Source organism: Amblyraja radiata, chromosome 2 (assembly GCF_010909765.2).
Source record: "Amblyraja radiata isolate CabotCenter1 chromosome 2, sAmbRad1.1.pri, whole genome shotgun sequence".
Taxonomy (NCBI): domain Eukaryota; kingdom Metazoa; phylum Chordata; class Chondrichthyes; order Rajiformes; family Rajidae; genus Amblyraja; species Amblyraja radiata.
In genome coordinates this window covers 83,516,936-83,536,329 of record NC_045957.1, presented here as the reverse complement: position 1 = coordinate 83,536,329, position 19,394 = coordinate 83,516,936, and the positions used below count along the sequence as shown (strand labels likewise).

Here is a 19,394-nt window from a genome sequence, read left to right as displayed (position 1 = left end):
AATGGAAAGGATACTTAGAGATAATATATATAAGCATCTGGATAAACAGGGTCTGATTAGGAGCAGTCAACATGGATTTGTGCCTGGAAGGTCATGTTTGACTAATCTGCTTGAATTATTTGAAGAGGTCACTCGGGAAATTGATGAGGGTAAAGCCGTGGATGTTGTATATATGGACTTCCGTAAGGCCTTTGACAAGGTTCCTCACGGAAGGTTGGTTAAGAAGGTTCAATGGTTGGGTATTAATGGTGGAGTAGCAAGATGGATTCAACAGTGGCTGAATGGGAGATGCCAGAGAGTAATGGTGGATGGTTGTTTGTCAGGTTGGAGGCCAGTGACTAGTGGGGTGCCACAGGGATCTGTGTTGGGTCCACTGTTGTTTGTCATGTACATCAATGATCTGGATGATGGTGTGGTAAATTGGATTAGTAAGTATGCAGATGATACTAAGATAGGTGGGGTTGTGGATAATGAAGTAGATGTTCAAAGTCTACAGAGAGATTTATGCCGGTTGTAAGAGTGGGCTGAAAGATGGCAGATGGAGTTTAATGCTGATAAGTGTGAGGTGCTACATCTTGGCAGGACAAATCAAAATAGGACGTACATAGTAAATGGTAGGGAATTGAAGAATGCAGGTGAACAGAGGGATCTTGGAATAACTGTGCACAGTTCCCTGAAAGTGGAATCTCATGTAGATAGGGTGGTAAAGAAAGCTTTTGGTGTGCTGGCTTTTATAAATGAGAGCATTGAGTATAGAAGTTGGGATGTAATGTTAAAATTGTACAAGGCATTGGTGAGGCCAATTCTGGAGTATGGTGTACAATTTTGGTCGCCTAATTATAGGAAGGATGTCAACAAAATAGAGAGAGTACAGAGGAGATTTACTAGAATGTTGCCTGGGTTTCAGCAACTAAGTTACAGAGGAAGGTTAAACAAGTTAGGGCTTTATTCTTTGGAGTGCAGAAGGTTAAGGGGGGACTTGATAGAGGTCTTTAAAATGATGAGAGGGATAGACAGAGTTGACGTGGATAAGCTTTTCCCACTGAGAGTAGGGAAGATTCAAACAAAGGGACACGACTTGAGAATTAAGGGACAGAAGTTTAGGGGTAACATGAGGGGGAACTTCTTTACTCAGAGAGTGGTGGCTGTGTGGAATGAGGTTCCAGGGAAGGTGGTGGAGGCAGGTTCGTTTTTATCATATAAAAATAAATTGGATAGTTATATGGACGGGAAAGGAATGGAGGGTTATGGTCTGAGCGCAGGTATATGGGACTAGGGGAGAATACGTGTTCGGCACGGACTAGAAGGGTCGAGATGGCCTGTTTCCGTGCTGTAATTGTTATATGGTTATAACATCTGAGGACGTACACACCACTGAAGATAAATGGGGATACTGTGGATAGGGTCAGTTGCTTTAAATACCTGGGAGTCCACATCACAGAAGATCTGACATGGACATCACACGCTGCCGCACTGGTGAGTAAGGCAAAACAGCGCCTTTACCACCTCAGGCAAATGAGGAAATTCAGAGTGTCTCTAAGGATCCTCCAGTGCTTCTACTCAGCGGCTGTGGAAAGCATCTTGTCCGGAAACATCCCAATCTGGTTTGGGAACTGCTCTGCCCAGGACAAGAAGGCGCTGCAGAGAGTAGTGCGTTCGGCCGAACGCACTATGGGAACTTCACTCGCCCCACCCCCAGCAGGAACTATACATCAGAAGGTGCAGATCCAGAGCCAGCAACATTATGGGGGACCCCTTCCACCCGAGCAACAGACTGTTCCAGCTGCTCGTCAGGCAAACACCTCCATTGCCATGCTGTGAAAACAGAGAGGATGAGAAGGAGTTTCTTCCCAGTGGCCATTAGGACTGTAAACTCCCATCTCACCAGGGACTAACTTACTGTACCAATTTACTGCTGTGTGGTGTATTTTTAAAATTGCTGTTTTTTCTTTTCCCCCCCCACAAATATGTAATTACTGATTCTGTTCCATTCTGTTTTGTAGCTATTTGCACAATCCACAAGCATTGCCACTTTTAATTTCACTGCACATCTCGTATGCGTATGTGAAGAATAAACTTGACTTGAAAGGCACAGAGTACAGAGTACTAATGCTCAAGTGTAACCAGCAGAATGGAGAAGTGAATCCCCAATCAACCCACCCATCTAAGCTGCAAGTTCTACCAGCTTTTCCTGCATTAGAATCTGCAGGTCACATGTTGTACTTCATCACCATAGAACTCACTGAAATGTAGTTCAAAGCAATTATTTATTCAAATGCACTGCATAAAAAGTGTAATGGTTAAGCCTCAAGAGTTATGATCTTTTCAAAGTTGCAACTGATTAGGCAATAATCCTCTGACAATAATTTTGCATTGGCTTTTAATTTCATTTGATCTTTACCCCTCATATTTGAACCACAGTATATTGCCTTAGATGCTGTTCACACAGCTAATTGCACGAGGTTTTGTTAGGATTGTTGCAAGTCAGATGGTTCAAACCTCATTCCACAGACCTGACCACAAAGATAAAGACTGTTGCTCCAATGTTGCTCTGAGAGTGTGCTGTACTGTTGGTGGTACCATTTTTCAGATGTCAAACTGAGATCCTGTTGCTCTCAAGTGGAAATTCCAAAGATCCCAAAGTGCAGCTACAAAGAGCAGGAATTATCATTGCTATCCTGGCTAAACATTTAGCATCCAAATCAACATTTTTGAGAAAGATTATTTGGTCATTATCAGATTAGTTTGTGGGACCTTGTGTTTAACTTGGTTTCTGTTTCCATCAGTAAACTGACTACATATCAAAATGTACTTCATTGTCTACGAAGCATTTTGACATGGTCTGAAATATTCGTGAAAAGCACCAGGTAAATATTTGCTACAGAACAAAGAAAATCAAAAATTAAACTAGAACTTAAATTACTTCCATCATGTTTAGTTTAGTTTGTCACATGTACTGAGGTACAGTGAAAAGCTGTTTTGATGCCTACTACCCAGTAAGCGAAGACTATACATGATTACAATCATGCATCTGTAGAAAAAAACCTTAGTGACCTAATGTAATGTTAGACTGACAGTGATTCAACCAAGTCATGCTTCTCATTTCAATCAATAGATTTAATTGAAATGCTATTTATATAATTAATTAATTGAAAGAGACATGCGACCTCTTTTAACTGAAATTATAAGAAATATTAAAATTGGCGGTGCAGCCAGCAGCTTTGAATTTCCCAATTTGAAAGAACACCTTCTGCATTGTCAAGTGACAGAAATCCACTTTGAATGTTTGGGCAAAGAAATTGATATTACAAAATTTAAAGGAGATAGAGAAGAACTAAAAGTTTGGAAAAAAAATTCAAAAATTAGGGTCGAACTGACTAAGAGTCATCAAAGGCTTATTTAAAAAATGTCAAAACAGAGGCTTAAAATGCTGCATTGTGATTTGAAAGGAATGATTGCAGTAACTTAAAAGGACTTTATGATGCAGGAAACAGTTTGGATGTGCTTGCTTTCAAGGTTGACAGGTGCTAAACAAAAAAAGCTTTGGAATAGCTACAATCAGAACAAGTTGTTGAGTTATGAACTGTGACACAGTCACAGACACTGAGTGTAGTCAGTAAGCACAGAATAGACTCGCCCAAAGATAACAGCTGCAGTAATTCTAATGAAATTCATTAGAATAAAGCAACATGCAACTTGTCATTGTATGCAACAAATTTCTAAATTCAATTAAGTAAAAATAATTTGAGTTTGAATAGGTAAACTTTATTTGTAAAGTGCACAGTACACCATTGCTTCAAGCTTCTGATCTTGGATTTCTCCTTCATGGTAAAGGATTCTCTTTGATAAGTCTTCACTTGGAACATCATTTAGTAATCTATGACAAGAAATCAGAAGAGCTGGGAAAATATTTCAGACATCGCAGAACACAAAATTAGGTTATGCGGTGAACAAAAAGGTATATAAAATTATGAAGGTAATAGATGGGATAAGATAGTACATGTATTTTTCCACAGTGGACATGTAAAATACAACAGGGCATGGTTTTATGTGGACAGCTTTATGTTGAGGGGGATGAGAGTTGGCATTTTATCCACACCGAGGGTATCTGGATTGTGTTGCCTTAAGAGGTGGTAGAGGCAGATGCTCTTGTGATACTTAAGAAGCATCGAATACCTGAATCACTAGCGTACAGAAGGCCATGGACCTAATGCAGGTAACAAGAGGAATCGAATATAGGAGCAAAGAGGTAATTCTGTAGTTGTACAGAGCCCTAGTGAGACCACACCTGGAGTATTGTATGCAGTTTTGGTCCCCTAATTTGAGGAAGGACATTCTTGCTATTGAGGGAGTGCAGCATAGGTTTACAAGGTTAATTCCCGGGATGGCGGGACCGTCATATGCTGAGAGAATGGAGCAGCTGGGCTTGTACACTCTGGAGTTTAGAAGGATGAGAGGAGATCTCATTGAAACATATAAGATTGTTAAGGGTTTGGACACGCTAGAGGCAGGAAACATGTTCCCGATGTTGGGGGAGTCCAGAACCAGGAGCCACAGTTTAAGAATAAGGAGTAAGCCATTTAGAATGGAGACGAGGAAACACTTTTTCTCACAGAGTGGTGAGTCTGTGGAATTCTCTGCCTCAGGGCGGTGGAGGCAGGTTCTCTAGATGCTTTCAAGAGAGAGCTAGATAGGGCTCCTACAAAATAGCGAAGTCAGGGGATATGGGGAGAAGGCAGGAACGGGGTACTGATCCGAGAGAGAGTTAGATTTAGCCCTTAGGGCTAAAGGAATCAATGGATATGGGAATAAGCAGGAACGGGGTACTGATTTTAGATGATCAGTCATGATCACATTGAATGGCGGTGCTGACTCGAAGGGCCGAAAGGCCTACTCCTGCACCTATTGTCTATTGGTTGCAGGGTGCAGACGTTGATAGCTCCAACTTGCGAGTGATTCTGGATTAATATAAACATTAAAAAAATAGGTGCAGGGGTAGGCCATTTGAGCCAGCACCGCCATTCAATATGATCATGGCTGATCATCTAAAATCAGTACCCCGTTCCTGCTTATTCCCATATCCATTGATTCCTTTAGCCCTAAGGGCTAAATCTAACTCTCTCTCGAAATTAAGATGATTCATTAGGAATATTTCTGGAAGAGGAAACACAAAAAGTTTTTAAAAAGTGTGAACAGTCAGATAAAACTGACCTTCCCAATAAACACCAAGGTGTAGTGATGACATAGCCTCATATTTCTAGCAGTGATGATTGAGCAGAATGGTTATCATTTAATCAGCAATATCCAAAACTGTATGAATAAACTGTGACTTTCACTTCAGCTGCTAAAGATGATAGGAAAGAACAGTTAACAAAGGGTTAGCCGATGCTGGAATCTGAAGCACCTTAGCGGGTCAGGCAGGATCTGTGGAGGGATGGACAGACAAAATTTTGAGTCAGGATCTTTCCTCAGAGAAGGGACAATTTTATTGCGGAAGCAAAACATCTACATGGTCCTGAAAACTTGAGTTTAACCTGCTTCGAACAAAAATACACTTTTAAGCTATGCTAACAACTTCTCACAGACAATGACGTTTCGACTCACAGAAAGTACACGTATACGTGGAATTAAAACAAAATATTCATGTTAATTCTGTCACAAGAAGCATCCAAGAGTAGCAATTGATATGTCAAAGTTGTCATTTAAAGTGATTAATTGTGATTAGAATCATTAGCATACCAAATGGCATAAATGCACAAAATGGAAGATTTATATTATGCAAATATGAATGTTCGGGCTACCACAATCTGTTGGAGAACTCAATCAGACCCAACAGCATCTGTGGGGGAAGGAATTGTTGATGTTTCAGGTTGAAGCTCTGCACCAATACTGATGCAGGGTTTTGATCCAGAACATCATCAATTCCTTTCACCCCAGAGATTCTGCTCAACCCGTTGAATTCCTCCAGCAGACTGTTTATTGCTCCTAAAATGGAGGGCAATTAGCCACAGGAAAACTTTCCTACTGTTTTGTCAGTAGAAGCCGGTAAGTGTAAGAGCTGGAGTAATATTCTTTGTCTCAGGAAAAACATTAGACAATAAAATGTCAGCTCAGGGCTAAGCTGATGAGTAAAACATTTTGAGAAATTGTTTGCAACGTGTCACTGGAGCTGGTAAATGTTGGGCAATTGAGAAGGTACATACTGCACCTCCTCCAATCTCATCTATTGCATCGGCTGCTCTAGGTGTCAACTGCTCTACATCGGTGAGACCAAGCGTAGGCTTGGCGATCGCTTCGCCCAACACCTCTGCTCGTTTCACAATAACCAACCTGATCTCCTGGTGGCTCAGCACTTCAACTCCCCCTCCCATTCCGAATCCGAACTTTCTGTCCTGGGCCTCCTCCATGGTCAGAGTGAGGCCCACCGTAAATTGGAGGAGCAGCACCTCATATTTCGCTTGGGCAGTTTACACCCCAGCGGTATGAACATTGACTTCTCCAATTTCAGGTAGTCCCTGCTTTCTCCTCCACTCAGCCCACTGTCTCCGCCTCTTCCTTTCTTCTTCTCCCCCCCACCCCCACACACCCCCACATCAGTCTGAAGAAGGGTCTCAACCCGAAACATCGCCTATTTCCTTCGCTCCATAGACGCTGTCTCACCAGCTGAGTTTCTCCAGCATTTTTGTCTACCTCAGAATTGTATTGCTATATTTTCCAACAGATGAATAGACATCTGATACTTTGTAAGAACCACAGGACTTTCAAAAGATTTACAGCCAAGTACTGTTGTCAAATGTTGTCATTGTTGTAATATGGGAATTATGAGCCAGGTTCACACAATCACTTCTGCAATATTGACCAGATAACCTGGGTGGGAGATTGCAACTTTTACATGGTCCGCCCTGTTTCGACGCAAGCAATCAACCTGGTGTGCACAATCAAATAAGGTCAAATAGAACAAGTGGTCCTACAACTTTAGGCTGTGCACGCCATACACAAGAAGGCCAAATAATCAATTTTCAGTAGTTGAGGAATAAACATTGGCCAGAACACATAACTCTCCTACTCTTCTATGAATAATGCATAGTATCTTCTGCATCCACTTGAGAGATCTTAAATTATTTTGGTGTTCATCATTTATCTAAAGGAGAACACTCATCATAATTTTTGCACAAATTCAATAACACACTGGAAAATCAACCTAGATAATTATGCTCAAGTCTCTTGACCTCTTAACTTTCCATCGGAGATATGGTTATCTTAAATGTATGTGAAGAATTAAATATCAGGTAACTAATACACAGACTACATTGTTGCCTAAGTATTCCTTTCTTCGCCAATTATTCCTTTATAAATTACAGCACAGTGGACCAATACAGCAAATCGCATTCATACAATTTCTATGACAGGACCATCCCAATAGTCCTATTTCCTTTCACCTAGCCTACAGTTCTGCAAATTATCCCCCCCCCCCCCCCTTGAATATTAGTGCAATTGCCTCTGTCAAGGTACAAACAGATGTCTCACCACTTGTGACAATAGTGCATTCTGGGTCATGATACTGTGCTGTATAAAGTAATTTTCATAATCACCATTCCCTTTTGCCAATCATCTCCAATTACATGCTCTCCAGCAAATTAAGTTTTTGTATAGTAGCAAACATTTAGTTTCTGAATCCAGGCCAGAATCCACAAAATATGCAAGGTTTGGTTTAATTGTCTCCTTTTACTGAAGGACTGTGGAGGTTTGATTCTCATTTTATTATATTAATCTTTAGTTTTAAGCTTTAGAGATACAACACAGAAACAAGCCCTTCGGTCCATCGAGTCCACGCTGACCAGCATTCCCCGTATCCTACATGCTATGGACAAATTACAATTTATACCAAAGCCAATTAACTTACAAATCTGAACGTCTTTGGAGTGTGGGGGGGAAACTGGAGCACCCCAGGAAAACGCACGCAGTCACGGGAGAACAGACAAACTCCATACAGACAGCACCCGTAGTCAGATCAAACCCAGGTCTCTGGCACTGTAAGGCAGTAACTCATGGCGTCACTATGCCGCCCTCTCTTGGCAATTTTAATAAACCTGCACACAGGTTATTTGCCAAATGAACATAGATACATTTGAAGCTAAATGGTAACTTCCAAAATCAGAAGCCAAATACTGTCATTTTTGTAAGATCTGGACATTGGAGAGGCAGGTTTTGCTGCTTCATAATATGTATTTTGTTATCCTACCTGCTGTTTATACGAATATTGTATGTACAAGAAAATCCAGGTAACTGCTTCATTAATTTAATCTGTAGTAATGAACCAACAACCTTATTAAAAAAATTGCTTCATACCGCTTTCATCCTGTAAAAGTTACCTAACCTTGCTGTAAAACTGCAGGTAGATTTCAAACACTGGAAATGGAACAAAAATTGAGGAAATAATAGGATATTCTAAACTATGCACCCATCAGTCTGGAAGGAAAAGCAGTCAGTCCACAAACTATACTGTCAAGAATTAACTTTTGGTGAAAGAGGGAACAATGTTGGGTGGAGCATTGAGAAGATGACACCGTTCTTCGAACAATGCACAAGATTTTCAATGCTCATTTAACGGGCAGGCGACATGTTAGCTTAATGCCAAAGAGCATGGATTTCCTGTAAAATCAGGAGTCAGTCATACAGCACAGAAACAGGCCCTTCCATACAACCTGTCCATGCCTACAGACGCTCAGCATGCACTACAGGAAATAATTCTAATGCTCTAAAAGCTATAGCAAAGGTAACACAGAGCACCCAGGTAGAAAAACAATGTTCGTGCTGCATTGTTTTTACTGCTGCAAAGGAAGAATTAACATTTCTGTAAATGCGTGACTTGAAGGTTAAAAATATTAATATTGTATCAGAAGCAAACCAATTATATAGCACCACGCAACCACATTCCCCTGTTAATAAACAGTTATATTACCATACAGTTTCCATGAACATAGGAGTATAACATGGCCATTCAATGAGGATTTATACTTTGCTCTTCAATTACTTTCATACCTCTAGGGAATGATCCATTTACAGGAATATCCACAATTAGCAGTCCTCTGGCATCTCACTTAAATGGTCACTATTCCCCCGAGCCTGGATGGTGGGCGTCGACAGGCTACCTGACTGTCGGAAAGCATCACTGCCAATTTCAAATAAGGTCTCATATGGTGTCCATACTTATGAGTTGAAGAGCAAATGAGGAAGAGAAACTTGCCTGACCATAGCATGACTACCCCAGAGGTATCAAGATTGTTTATTGGCCACTGTCACTGTCCTGACTATTATTACGCAATTCACTTTAAAACTAGAAAGTTCTAATCTTATTTTGCATCTATATAAATATATTGATTATTTATTCAGATTCAATTTTAATTGTCATTGTCAGTGTACAGTACAGAGACAACGAAATGCATTACTTAATCATGTATTTGCTGCTTTGTTTTTATATTTACAATATGGATGTCAGGTGTTTCCCATTACAAACTATTGGAGGTTTATAGTGGAATATTTGAATTGTAGGTCATTTAGTTCTTCAAACCTGCTCTGCCTTTCTATCAGACCATGGCTGATCTGCACCTTAATGCCAATGACCTGAAATGGTTCCAACACATCCTGCATATCCACATCCAAAACATTACCAATCGATCTTGCTTTCTATATCAACAATCTTACTAGATTGCGAAATTTTGTGAGAAAACAAGATTGTGAGCAAAAAAAAAAACCAAAATCAAGATTTAATTTGATGTATTTTTCAGGGAAAAGCTTCCAAGGAAAAATGAAAGTTATCATGCCCTTTTGGAACCTTGGTTCAATGAACAGGCCTTAGAACCACAAAGGCAGTTTTCCTTTGGCTCTAACTTTGTTTTGACTCCAGAAGTGTTAATTATTAAAATAGGGTCTGTACTGAGCTATCCTGCTCAAAATGAGAACACAACACATACTGTTTCTTTGTGGTTTGTTTATTTCTTTAATCAGAAGACTGCCAAGAGACTGAAGACCAGCAATGAATGGCATATCCACGCCCACCATCTGTAACAGAAGCTATGGATAGTTAATAACGTCAACTATGGAAGCAAAAAAGGCAATACTATTTAAGTACTTACCCCAACATTCTAAAAATGTGGATGGCTTTAAAATAAAAAAAGTAAGTTAAAAGAATTTACGCACTTCCAGTTTATGTTCTTTCTCCGTTAGGATTTCGTTTTGACTACGGATGAAATCAGCCAGCATACGTGCCAACTGCTTGCGATCTTCCAATTCTGCAGCCAATCTGCCATTGTAGTCTGCCAAGAGCATGCAGGCCTCATCAACTGTTTTTGAAAGTCTGTCTGCAGAGTCTTTGTCTAAATTAGAAATCATAAATAACATATCATTATACTCATGAGAAATTTGAACTAGTCCTTTTTGATAAAACCAAGCAAGCAATTATACATTCTTAACAATTTTGCTACTTACCAGTTATTTTGTCTAATAGAGAAACATCTTGAACTTCCGGTGGCAATGATGCAATCTTCTGACGAACAGCTGCATCACCAGAAGCTGCATTTTCCAGTTCTTGCAATGATTTAATTAGATCCTGAGTCTGAAACCAAACAAAAATAATAATGAAATGAAGGGTAGTCTTGCCAGAATATCAATCAGACTGCTGTTTTTTGTTGACAGCACATTTTTCCAAAGTTCGATGTGGAAAACCTACTTATATTTGTTCAGAGGAATATTGATGGGATTGGCATACATTTATTGTTACATAAAATTGAAAGTCACACTCTGCATCAACTAGATTATAGGTTAACAATATGGACACTTTGCAACGTATAAAGAACAAAAAGGTTTAGAGAATGTGTGAACAACTCTACGAGAGTAATGAATGTACTGGCTAAATTCAAGGTTTACTTGATCACAAGTGCTCAACAAGTTAGAAATATCAGTCATATTACAGTGTAATATTTTTTGATAATTAAAAATGGGGCATATGGGGAGTGGCACATACAATGAAATGGATATACCTGAAATATCAGTTTAGTGAAAATAATCCCACGTGACATCATTAAGCATGTTTGAATACATATTTTTATTCCTTCACTGAATTTCACTGATTATAGCATTTATTTGATGGCATCAGTCAGTAAACATTGCTCAGTGATGAACCTTACAATTCCAAGGCTGGACATATCAGAAATGGCAATAGTCACAAAATAGATAAAATATGCCATAGGTAGTTAATCTTCATGTGTAATTGAGCATTTGGTAATATCAAGTTTGATTGGTTTTGGCAAATAATATACAAAGCAATATTATTTTAATCTAAAATTCTAATATTAAACAAATGCATTAGGCACAAAATTACCACCAACACATTTTAGTATGTAGGCAGCATATCTTGTTTAGGTCTAAAATTGCGGTGAAGGGAATAATGGACCTCAGAGTATTTGGAAAGTAACATCCCATTACTCTGCAGTCTATGGCTACAAATTGTGGTTTTTCCTTCCCAGCATCTATCTAAATCTCAGATACTAACAGGATTTTGAAATTATTTTAACATTTTCTGTGGTTTTACACAGCATTGGCTACGTTTGCAAATGGAACCGTGCAGAAGTTGATTGCATTCATAAACATTACATTGTGATGCATGACAGTTCAATTCTCTAGTGAATGAGAATAATACATCAGTTGTCAAGAAATAACTTGCAGTACACTGCTGGGAAATTCTGTGGCCCAGTACATGTGGTTACATATTTATCTTTTAAGATTCCAACACAATGCTTCAACCCAGAGGAAAACTATTCAAATAATTAATATTTTCTCAACTTTTAAACTTTGAAATAAATCTTAGAGGGACTGAAACAAATTTAAGGATATAAAGCAATTCCCCGGAAGTATTTCCTATGAAACAACAATGAAAGTTTTGTAACAGCCTCAAATCCAATGCTTCACATACAAAAACTATTTCAAATTGATAACAATTTATCTGTGGCTAAATAATATTAATTTGAATACAATGGCTTTCAAGGAAGATGGTTGTGAAGAAACATACAGCTGTACAGCACCAGGCCCTTCTGCCCACAATGTCTGCACTGGGCATGATGTAAAGTTAAACTGATCTTCTCTGCATATGTCTGATCCTTCTATTCCCTTGACATCCACATGCTTATCTAAAAGCCTCTTTTGCACAATCATACCTGCCTCCACCCCCACCCGGAAGCACATTCCAGGTCTCCATATTTAAAAAAAATCTAAAGGGCCTGTCCCACTTAGGCGATTCTTTTTGGCGACTATAGGCGACTAGGCCGTCGCCACATGGTTGCTGGTGTGTCGCCTGTATGGTCGTGAGTAGTCTCCTCAGTCGCCCAAAGAGCTGTAGTGTCTTTCTGGTCACCGCTGGATTTTCAACGTTCAAAAATTTTCGGGGACAGTCGGTGACAGTGAGTTTGACGCCAATGACCGTAGCTTGACTTCTCCTGATGTAGGTGCTGTCGTAGTTGTCGCCAGGTTAACATAGGCTGTCACTGGTGCTGACTCTGTTTTTTTTTTTTTGTTAAAGTAATGATTCTATTTCAAATTTTACGTCGAAGAGGGGTCCAGTCGCAGTTTTTTCACCGACCTGCTACGACTATAACAGTCGCCGGCAGTCGCCGGCAGTCGCCTAAAAATAGCCTAAGTTTACCCTGCACATTATATTTATACGTTCTTCCTCTGCCCTCTAATTTGATTTTTCCACCTAATTTTGGTGTCATCTACAAACTTACTAACCCATCCATCTAAATTTTTGTGTAGATTATTTATAGCTTGCTTTGCTATTAGGTTCATGATTCAGGGCAGCACAGTGGCACAACTGGGTGGTCGATGATTAGCGTAGACTCAGTGGGCCGAAGGTCCTGTTTCCATGTTGCATTTAAAAAAAATCTACACCACCTGGCAGCGTATTTCACGCACCCACCACTCCCTGTGCAAAAAAAAAAATAATGCCCTGCACATCTCCTTTAAACTTTGCCCCTCTCGCCTTACAATCGCTTCTTTATAAAGACTAGTAGGTCAAACTCGATGACTCTATACTTTTGGTCCACGCATTTTGTTTCAAATGCTTGTAACTGACTTAGATGACAATCCTGAAGATATCATCCAATGTCCATGTTGGAATCTCGTTGAGTCTTTCAACCATTGTTGTCGAGAATAATATCTATTCTCCAACTTACTTATCCTCTACCATTACTATGGCCCAAGTGTACTTACCTTTGGCAGGCCCAGGAATGCCCTCCTTGTGAAGTCATCTGATTTCTGCACCTGACTACGCATTGCAATGCAGAAGTCAGAAACCAATTGGAAATCAGATGCCAGTAACATCTAACTTGCTGCTCCACCAAAGAACTCAGCTGCGATTCTGGGGGCAGAGAAGAAATGTCCTGAGCTGATGCACCCCTTGTTATCAATGGCATACAAGAAACTGACATTCAAAAGGCTCGGGACTACCCATCTGAGGACTAGTTATTCCTTGGGGGTGGGGGACATACAACTGCAATGGCCAGCTTTCAAATGGTCAATAACCTAGTCACAAGAAGTTCAGCCAGAGGGACAGTTCGGGGGTGAGCTGGAACAATGATGAGTGCATCACGTTCGATGAACCACAATCTTGCTGGATATTCATACTCACTCCTCTCCCCTTAAGTGGGTTCCTGTACCACGGCACAACATTCAGATTTCCCATTTCACACCTTGACACTCTTCACACCTCCCCAAGCAGAAAGTACATCGGAAACACAAGAGGCTGCAGGTGCTGTAATTCAGTGAGTTGAGAAGCATCTGTGGGGGGGGGGGGGGGGGGGGGGGGGGATTTCTCAGTGAAAGAGTGCACCAGGACTCAGTGTTTCAGGGTAAAACTGTGGTCAGGACAAAGAATGGAGAGAGTGGCCAGCATACGGAGGAGATAGGGAGTTGTGAGGTAGGGATTGATGGGTGGACTGAAGAATAATGGGCAGACGGAGCCAGAGAGGGGTTGGGGCAGGCTGGGTTTGGGAGGCAGAGGCAGGTGGATGAATCTTGATAGATGACGACAAATTAAAGAAAAGCAGATTGAGCCAGGTGAGGGGAGGGGTGAGTGAATGTGGAGACAGCTGCTGGAATGAACACAAAGGCTGCCAGAGCTGAAATCTGATCAGATTACTGTGATGGTTGCCATTATCATCTGAGGTGTATGGCAGATGGTACTAGAACCACGTGGATAGAGGGGCGTGGGAGGAGAGTCTGTGGATCAAATGTGCATGGTGTCGGGGGTGGATGAATGCAACCAGGAAAGGGAGGCCAATGAAAATAGCTGATGGTGGGAGGAGGGGGTTGTGCTGGTGTTAGAGACTTCCAAAGTGGAATAAGAGGTGTTGTTCCCCTAGTAGCCACTGTTGCTCTTTTGTTTAAGTAGGGAAGTACAGATAAACCAGGGAATGTGGCGAGTGAGCCTCACAAGTGGTAGGGAAGATATTGGAAAAGGATTATTCGGGGGTAGAATTTACAAGCATTTGGAAGAGAATGGGCCAATTAGGGACCTAGGTCTTAGTCAGCAGGTCTTTGTCTGCAGTTGGTCATGTTTTACAAACTTAGAACATAGTACAGCACAGCTCAGGAACAGGCCCTATGGCCAGCAATGTATGTGTGGAACAGGATGCTGATAAATTAATCTAATTTCCCTCTGCCGTCTTTCATATTTCTCTTTCCCCTGCAACTCTATGTTCATATCAAAAGGTGTCTTAAAAATGACTATTGTATCAGCCTTCATCACTGCTGGCAGCATGTTTCAGGCACCTATCCCTCTGCGTGAAAAAAAATTGCCCCACACATCTCCTTCAAACACCTTAATGCTTTGCTCTCTACTCTTTGACATTTCCACGCTGAGATAAGGTTCTCACTGTCTACCCTATCACTGTATCTCATAATTCCATAGTCTTCAATTTGTCTCTCCTCAAAAGCTGACATTCCAGAACATAACAGTCCAAGTTACTCCAACCTCTCCTTATCGGTAGAACCTCCGAATCCTGGCATTATGCTGGTAAACCACTTCTAACTCTCCAAAGCCTTCACGTTTCCTATAATGGGGCGACCAGAACTGCACACAATACTCCAAATGTGGCTAAACCACAGTCCTATTAGGCAGCACCACTTCTTTGATTCTTATACTCAATGCCCCAAACGATGAGATCAAGCATACCGACATACACCGTCTTTACTACTATCTACTTAAGCAAGTGACGATGATTTAATGATGGTAGAGCAGTGAATGTTGTCTTCATTTGATTTCGGTAAGGAATTTGATAAAGAACCTTGTGGTAGGCTGATCCAGATGATTAAGATGCATATGATCCATGGTGACTTGGCAATTTGGATTCACAACTATCTTACCCAAAAACAGAGGACAAGTCTCAAAAGAAGGACGGGCAGGGAGAGGTGAAGGAATATGGTGACACTAATCGGCTGGTATAGGTTTATTTCAATGCAAGGAGTGTTGTGGAGAAAGCAGATAAACCTGGAGCCTGCATTGATGATTTTGTGGCCATTGTGGAAATGTGGTTGCAGGAGAGTCATGACAGACAGCTCAATGTTCCAATGTTTGAGGTATTCAACGTGATTCAACGAGAGAGAGGCAAAGGAGGTGGAAGAGTTGTGCTATGATCAAGGATCAATGGTCAAGGCAGCACTCTGGAAAACTGGAAGGCTCGTTCACTGAGGTGGAAAGCGTGGAGCTGAGAAAGGTGCAAGCACTAAGATTGTACCATGTCCCATGTGTGCCCCCCCACCCCCCTCCCTCCACCATATTTCTTCATCTGGCTTCACAATTCACAGCTCTTCAATCCTTTCGTCACACAAATTGTTTCTTTCGACAACCCCCATATCATCCCACCCCACCCCTTGCCTACAATCAGTCTGAAGAAGGGTCTAGAGCCAACATTTCACCTATCCATGTTCTCCAGAGATGCTACCTGACCCGCTGATTTAGTCTAGGATTTTGTGTGCTTTATTTTAACAACAGAGGAACAGACATCCAGACAGATTATCAAACGATGCCAAAGCAACAGCGTTGTTTTAGTGGTTCATTTTAACTTTCCCAATGGGACTGCTCAGTGCCAAAGACTTAGACGGGGCAAAGCCATGGACATTGCCTATATGGACTTCAGCAAGGCATTTGACGTTTGAGGTTTATATATACGATTTGGATGAAAATATACAAAGCATGATTAGTGAGTTTGCAGATGACACTAAAGTGGGTGCTTTCATAGACAGCAAAGATAGTTATCAAAAATTACAATGATTTTTAAATGCTGTTATAGTATCTGCCTCATCAACCTCATCTAGCAGCTCGTTTAATATACCTACCACCCTCTGTGTGGAACAAGTAGCTCCTCAGGTTCCTATTAAATTTCTCTTCTATCACCTTAAACCTGTCCCCTGGTTCTTGATTCCCCTTTTCTGGAGAAAAAATACTATGCATTCCCCTCATGATTTTATACATCTCTATAAAGATCATCTCAGTCACACGAGCTCCAAGGATTTGACCTTGAAAGGCCATCAAAAAGGCTAACAGAGAATTCTGCTCTAAATAGGAGGATGAGGTGGAAGAAGAAAGCAGGAGGTAGCTCAAGCAATAGTAATGGGTCACTCCCAGATGAGCTCAATGCATTGTACACACGCTTTGATAGGGAGAATACTGATGTGCCCTCCCAGGCCCCCATAGCCCATGATGGCATTACAATCTCAGACACAGAGGCAGATGTCAGAAGATCCTTCGGGAGGACAAACCCTTGAAAGCACCTAAACCTGATAGTATACCTGGTCCTATTCTTAAAACCTGGCTGGAGATCTTCAACCTTCCATTACAGAAGTTTGAGGTTCCCACCTACTTTAAAAGGTCATCAACAATACCTGTTCCCAAGGTGACATGCCTCAATGACTACCGATCGGTGGCACTAACAGAGGATATGATCGCACTAGCTCTCCACTCTGCACTGAACCACTTGTGCAATAAAAACACATATGCCAGACTGTTGTTCACTGACTGCAGCTCAACATTCAACACCATCATTCCCTGCAAAATGGTTACAAAGCTCACGGAAATGGGTCTCTGCAGATCCTTCTGCAACTGACAATTACGCACCATTGAACTGGATCCACGGCTTCGCCATCAACAGAACAAAATCTACTCAAATTGGCAGCAACACTCTGAGTGCAGAGGTGCCTCCCACACGTAGCTTGTGGAAGCTTCAGGCATGTGTTTGCATTTAATTAGTGTTTTGGCAATTTAGAAATAGCAGCGGACCTAAACAATTGACAATAGACAATAGGTGCAGGAGTAGGCCATTCGGCCCTTCGAGCCAGCACCGCCATTCAATGTGATCATGGCTGATCATCCCCAATCAATACCCCGTTCCTGCTTTCTCCCCATATCCCCCGACTCAGCTATCTTTAAGAGCCCTATCTAGCTCTCTCTTGAAAGTATCCGGAGAACCGGACTCACCACTCTCTGTGAGAGAAAGTGCTTCCTCGTCTCCGTTCTAAATGACTTACCCCTTATTCTTAAACTGTGGCCCCTGGTTCTGGACTCCCCCAACATCGGGAATATGTTTCCTGCCTCTAGCGTGTCCAAACCCTTAACAATCTTATATGTTTCAATAAGATCCCCTCTCATCCTTCTAAACTCCAGAGTGTATAAGCCCAGCCAGCCACTCCATTCTCTCAGCATATGACAGTTCCGCCATCCTGGGAATTAACCTTGTAAACCTACGCTGCACTCCCTCAATAGCAAGAATGTCCTTCCTCAAATTAGGGGACCAAAACTGCACATGATACTCCAGGTGTGGTCTCACTAGAGCCCTGAACAACTGGAGGGGGACCTCTTTGCTCCTATACTCGACTCCTCTTGTTATAAACATAGTTCTAGGGTATAGACTGATTAATTTTTGATGGATAATAACTCCATAAAAGCCACATCTACTGTCAATTGTGCAAACTGAGAAACTTAAGCTCAGATCGCACAAAATGCTGGAGTAACTCAGTAGGACAGGCAGCATCTCTGTTTGCAGAAGGGTCTCTACCCGAAACGTCACCCATTCCTTCTCTCCAGGGATGCTGCCTGTCCCGCTGAGTTACTCCAGTATTTTGTGTCTATCTTCGATTTAAACCAGCATTTGCAGTTCCTTCCTACACAATTTAAGCTCAGAGTTGTTGGTGTCACCAAGTTGGGTCTGTTCCAACGCTATGTGATTCAATGAAAGTACATATATCTTGGAATATCAGTTCTGCAGCAACAAGATAAATTTCAGATTCTGGAATCCTGAGCAAAAACAACCTGCTGAAAGAGCTCAATAAGTCAAAAATCATCCGTGGAAGCCAAGGAATGTTCGACAGATGCAAGATGACCAGAAACATCAACAACGCTTTTGCCTCCACCGATGCTGTATTCTGACTCTGACACTGAGTTCCTCTGGGATTTTGATTTTGTGTGGTGACTGGTGGCTTTTCATTTAACCATACTCGGCTGTGAGTTAAGAATAAGTTCCAAGCTCTTCCACATCTGGTGTCACTTTCCTCTTATTCTAGCAGTCCCCAAAGTTCACAAGCTAAATGGTGCCTGGCTTCTGACAATACTAGGTGCTACTGATGACGATCGAAAATCTAATGCTTTGGATATCTTGTTTATATATTAAAAAAGATTTTCAATGCAGGAATGAGAACAATGCTTCAGAAATAAAGCAATTTGAAAATCCTGTGCTCGTTTCTACCCAAAATCTGATTCTATTTTACAATTGGGCCATATTATTTAAACTCTGTCATACAACTTTTTAAGGACTCATTACACAGGTATTCGATTGCTAAAAAACATTTAAATACTAAACAAAAACATTAGCTTTCATCGTGATATCCCTGCTAATGAAATGTACTTGAAAACTATAGTAATCAGTTCAGTCTTCTGCCAAATCACCTTTACTATTGAGACACAAGAAACTGCAGTTGCTGGAATCTTGAGCAAACGACAATGTGCGGAAGGAACTCAACGGGTCAGGCAGCATCTGTGGTAGGAATGAACAAACAACGTTTAGGGACAGGACCGTTCAGACTGAAAAGATGCCACTGAGTTTCTCCTGCACTGTGTGTTTTATTCATCCTTACTAAATGCCTTACTTCATAAGTGCTACGAAGGGCAGATGAAATGAAAGATATCACAATCTTTATAACCAGACAAGAAGCAATGCTGCAACTCTGCCTGTGCCACTTGGTAAAGATGTATCCAGTCTCGCACTGCTTTCAAACTCCAGAGTTGGGGAAGTGCAGCATGTAGGGAAAATACAGCATGTATGGAAAGTGTGAAGGGCTTGTCCCACTTG

The 19,394-nt window shown here is 41.2% G+C and overlaps 1 protein-coding gene across 5 annotated transcripts in view; it reads right to left on the bottom strand.

The window, feature by feature from the left end:
- LOC116991015 (regulation of nuclear pre-mRNA domain-containing protein 1A-like) overlaps positions 1 to 19,394 on the bottom strand; it is a 70,018-nt gene that overhangs the window by 24,542 nt on the left and 26,082 nt on the right. Inside the window, exons 5-8 of one of the 5 annotated variants that reach the window (XR_004416685.1) lie at positions 10,489 to 10,615; positions 10,201 to 10,376; positions 5,212 to 5,344; positions 3,744 to 3,877 (exon numbers count right to left, since the gene is read on the bottom strand). Coding sequence is in view for 4 of the 5 variants with exons in the window: in XM_033049288.1 (XP_032905179.1) it covers positions 9,913 to 10,074; positions 10,201 to 10,376; positions 10,489 to 10,615 (465 nt within the window). In the remaining variant the exon portion in view is untranslated. Of the gene's footprint in view, positions 1 to 3,743; positions 3,878 to 5,211; positions 5,345 to 9,749; positions 10,075 to 10,200; positions 10,377 to 10,488; positions 10,616 to 19,394 lie in introns of those variants that run through there. The other 4 variants (XM_033049317.1, XM_033049288.1, XM_033049307.1 and 1 more) reach the window with 4 other exon arrangements.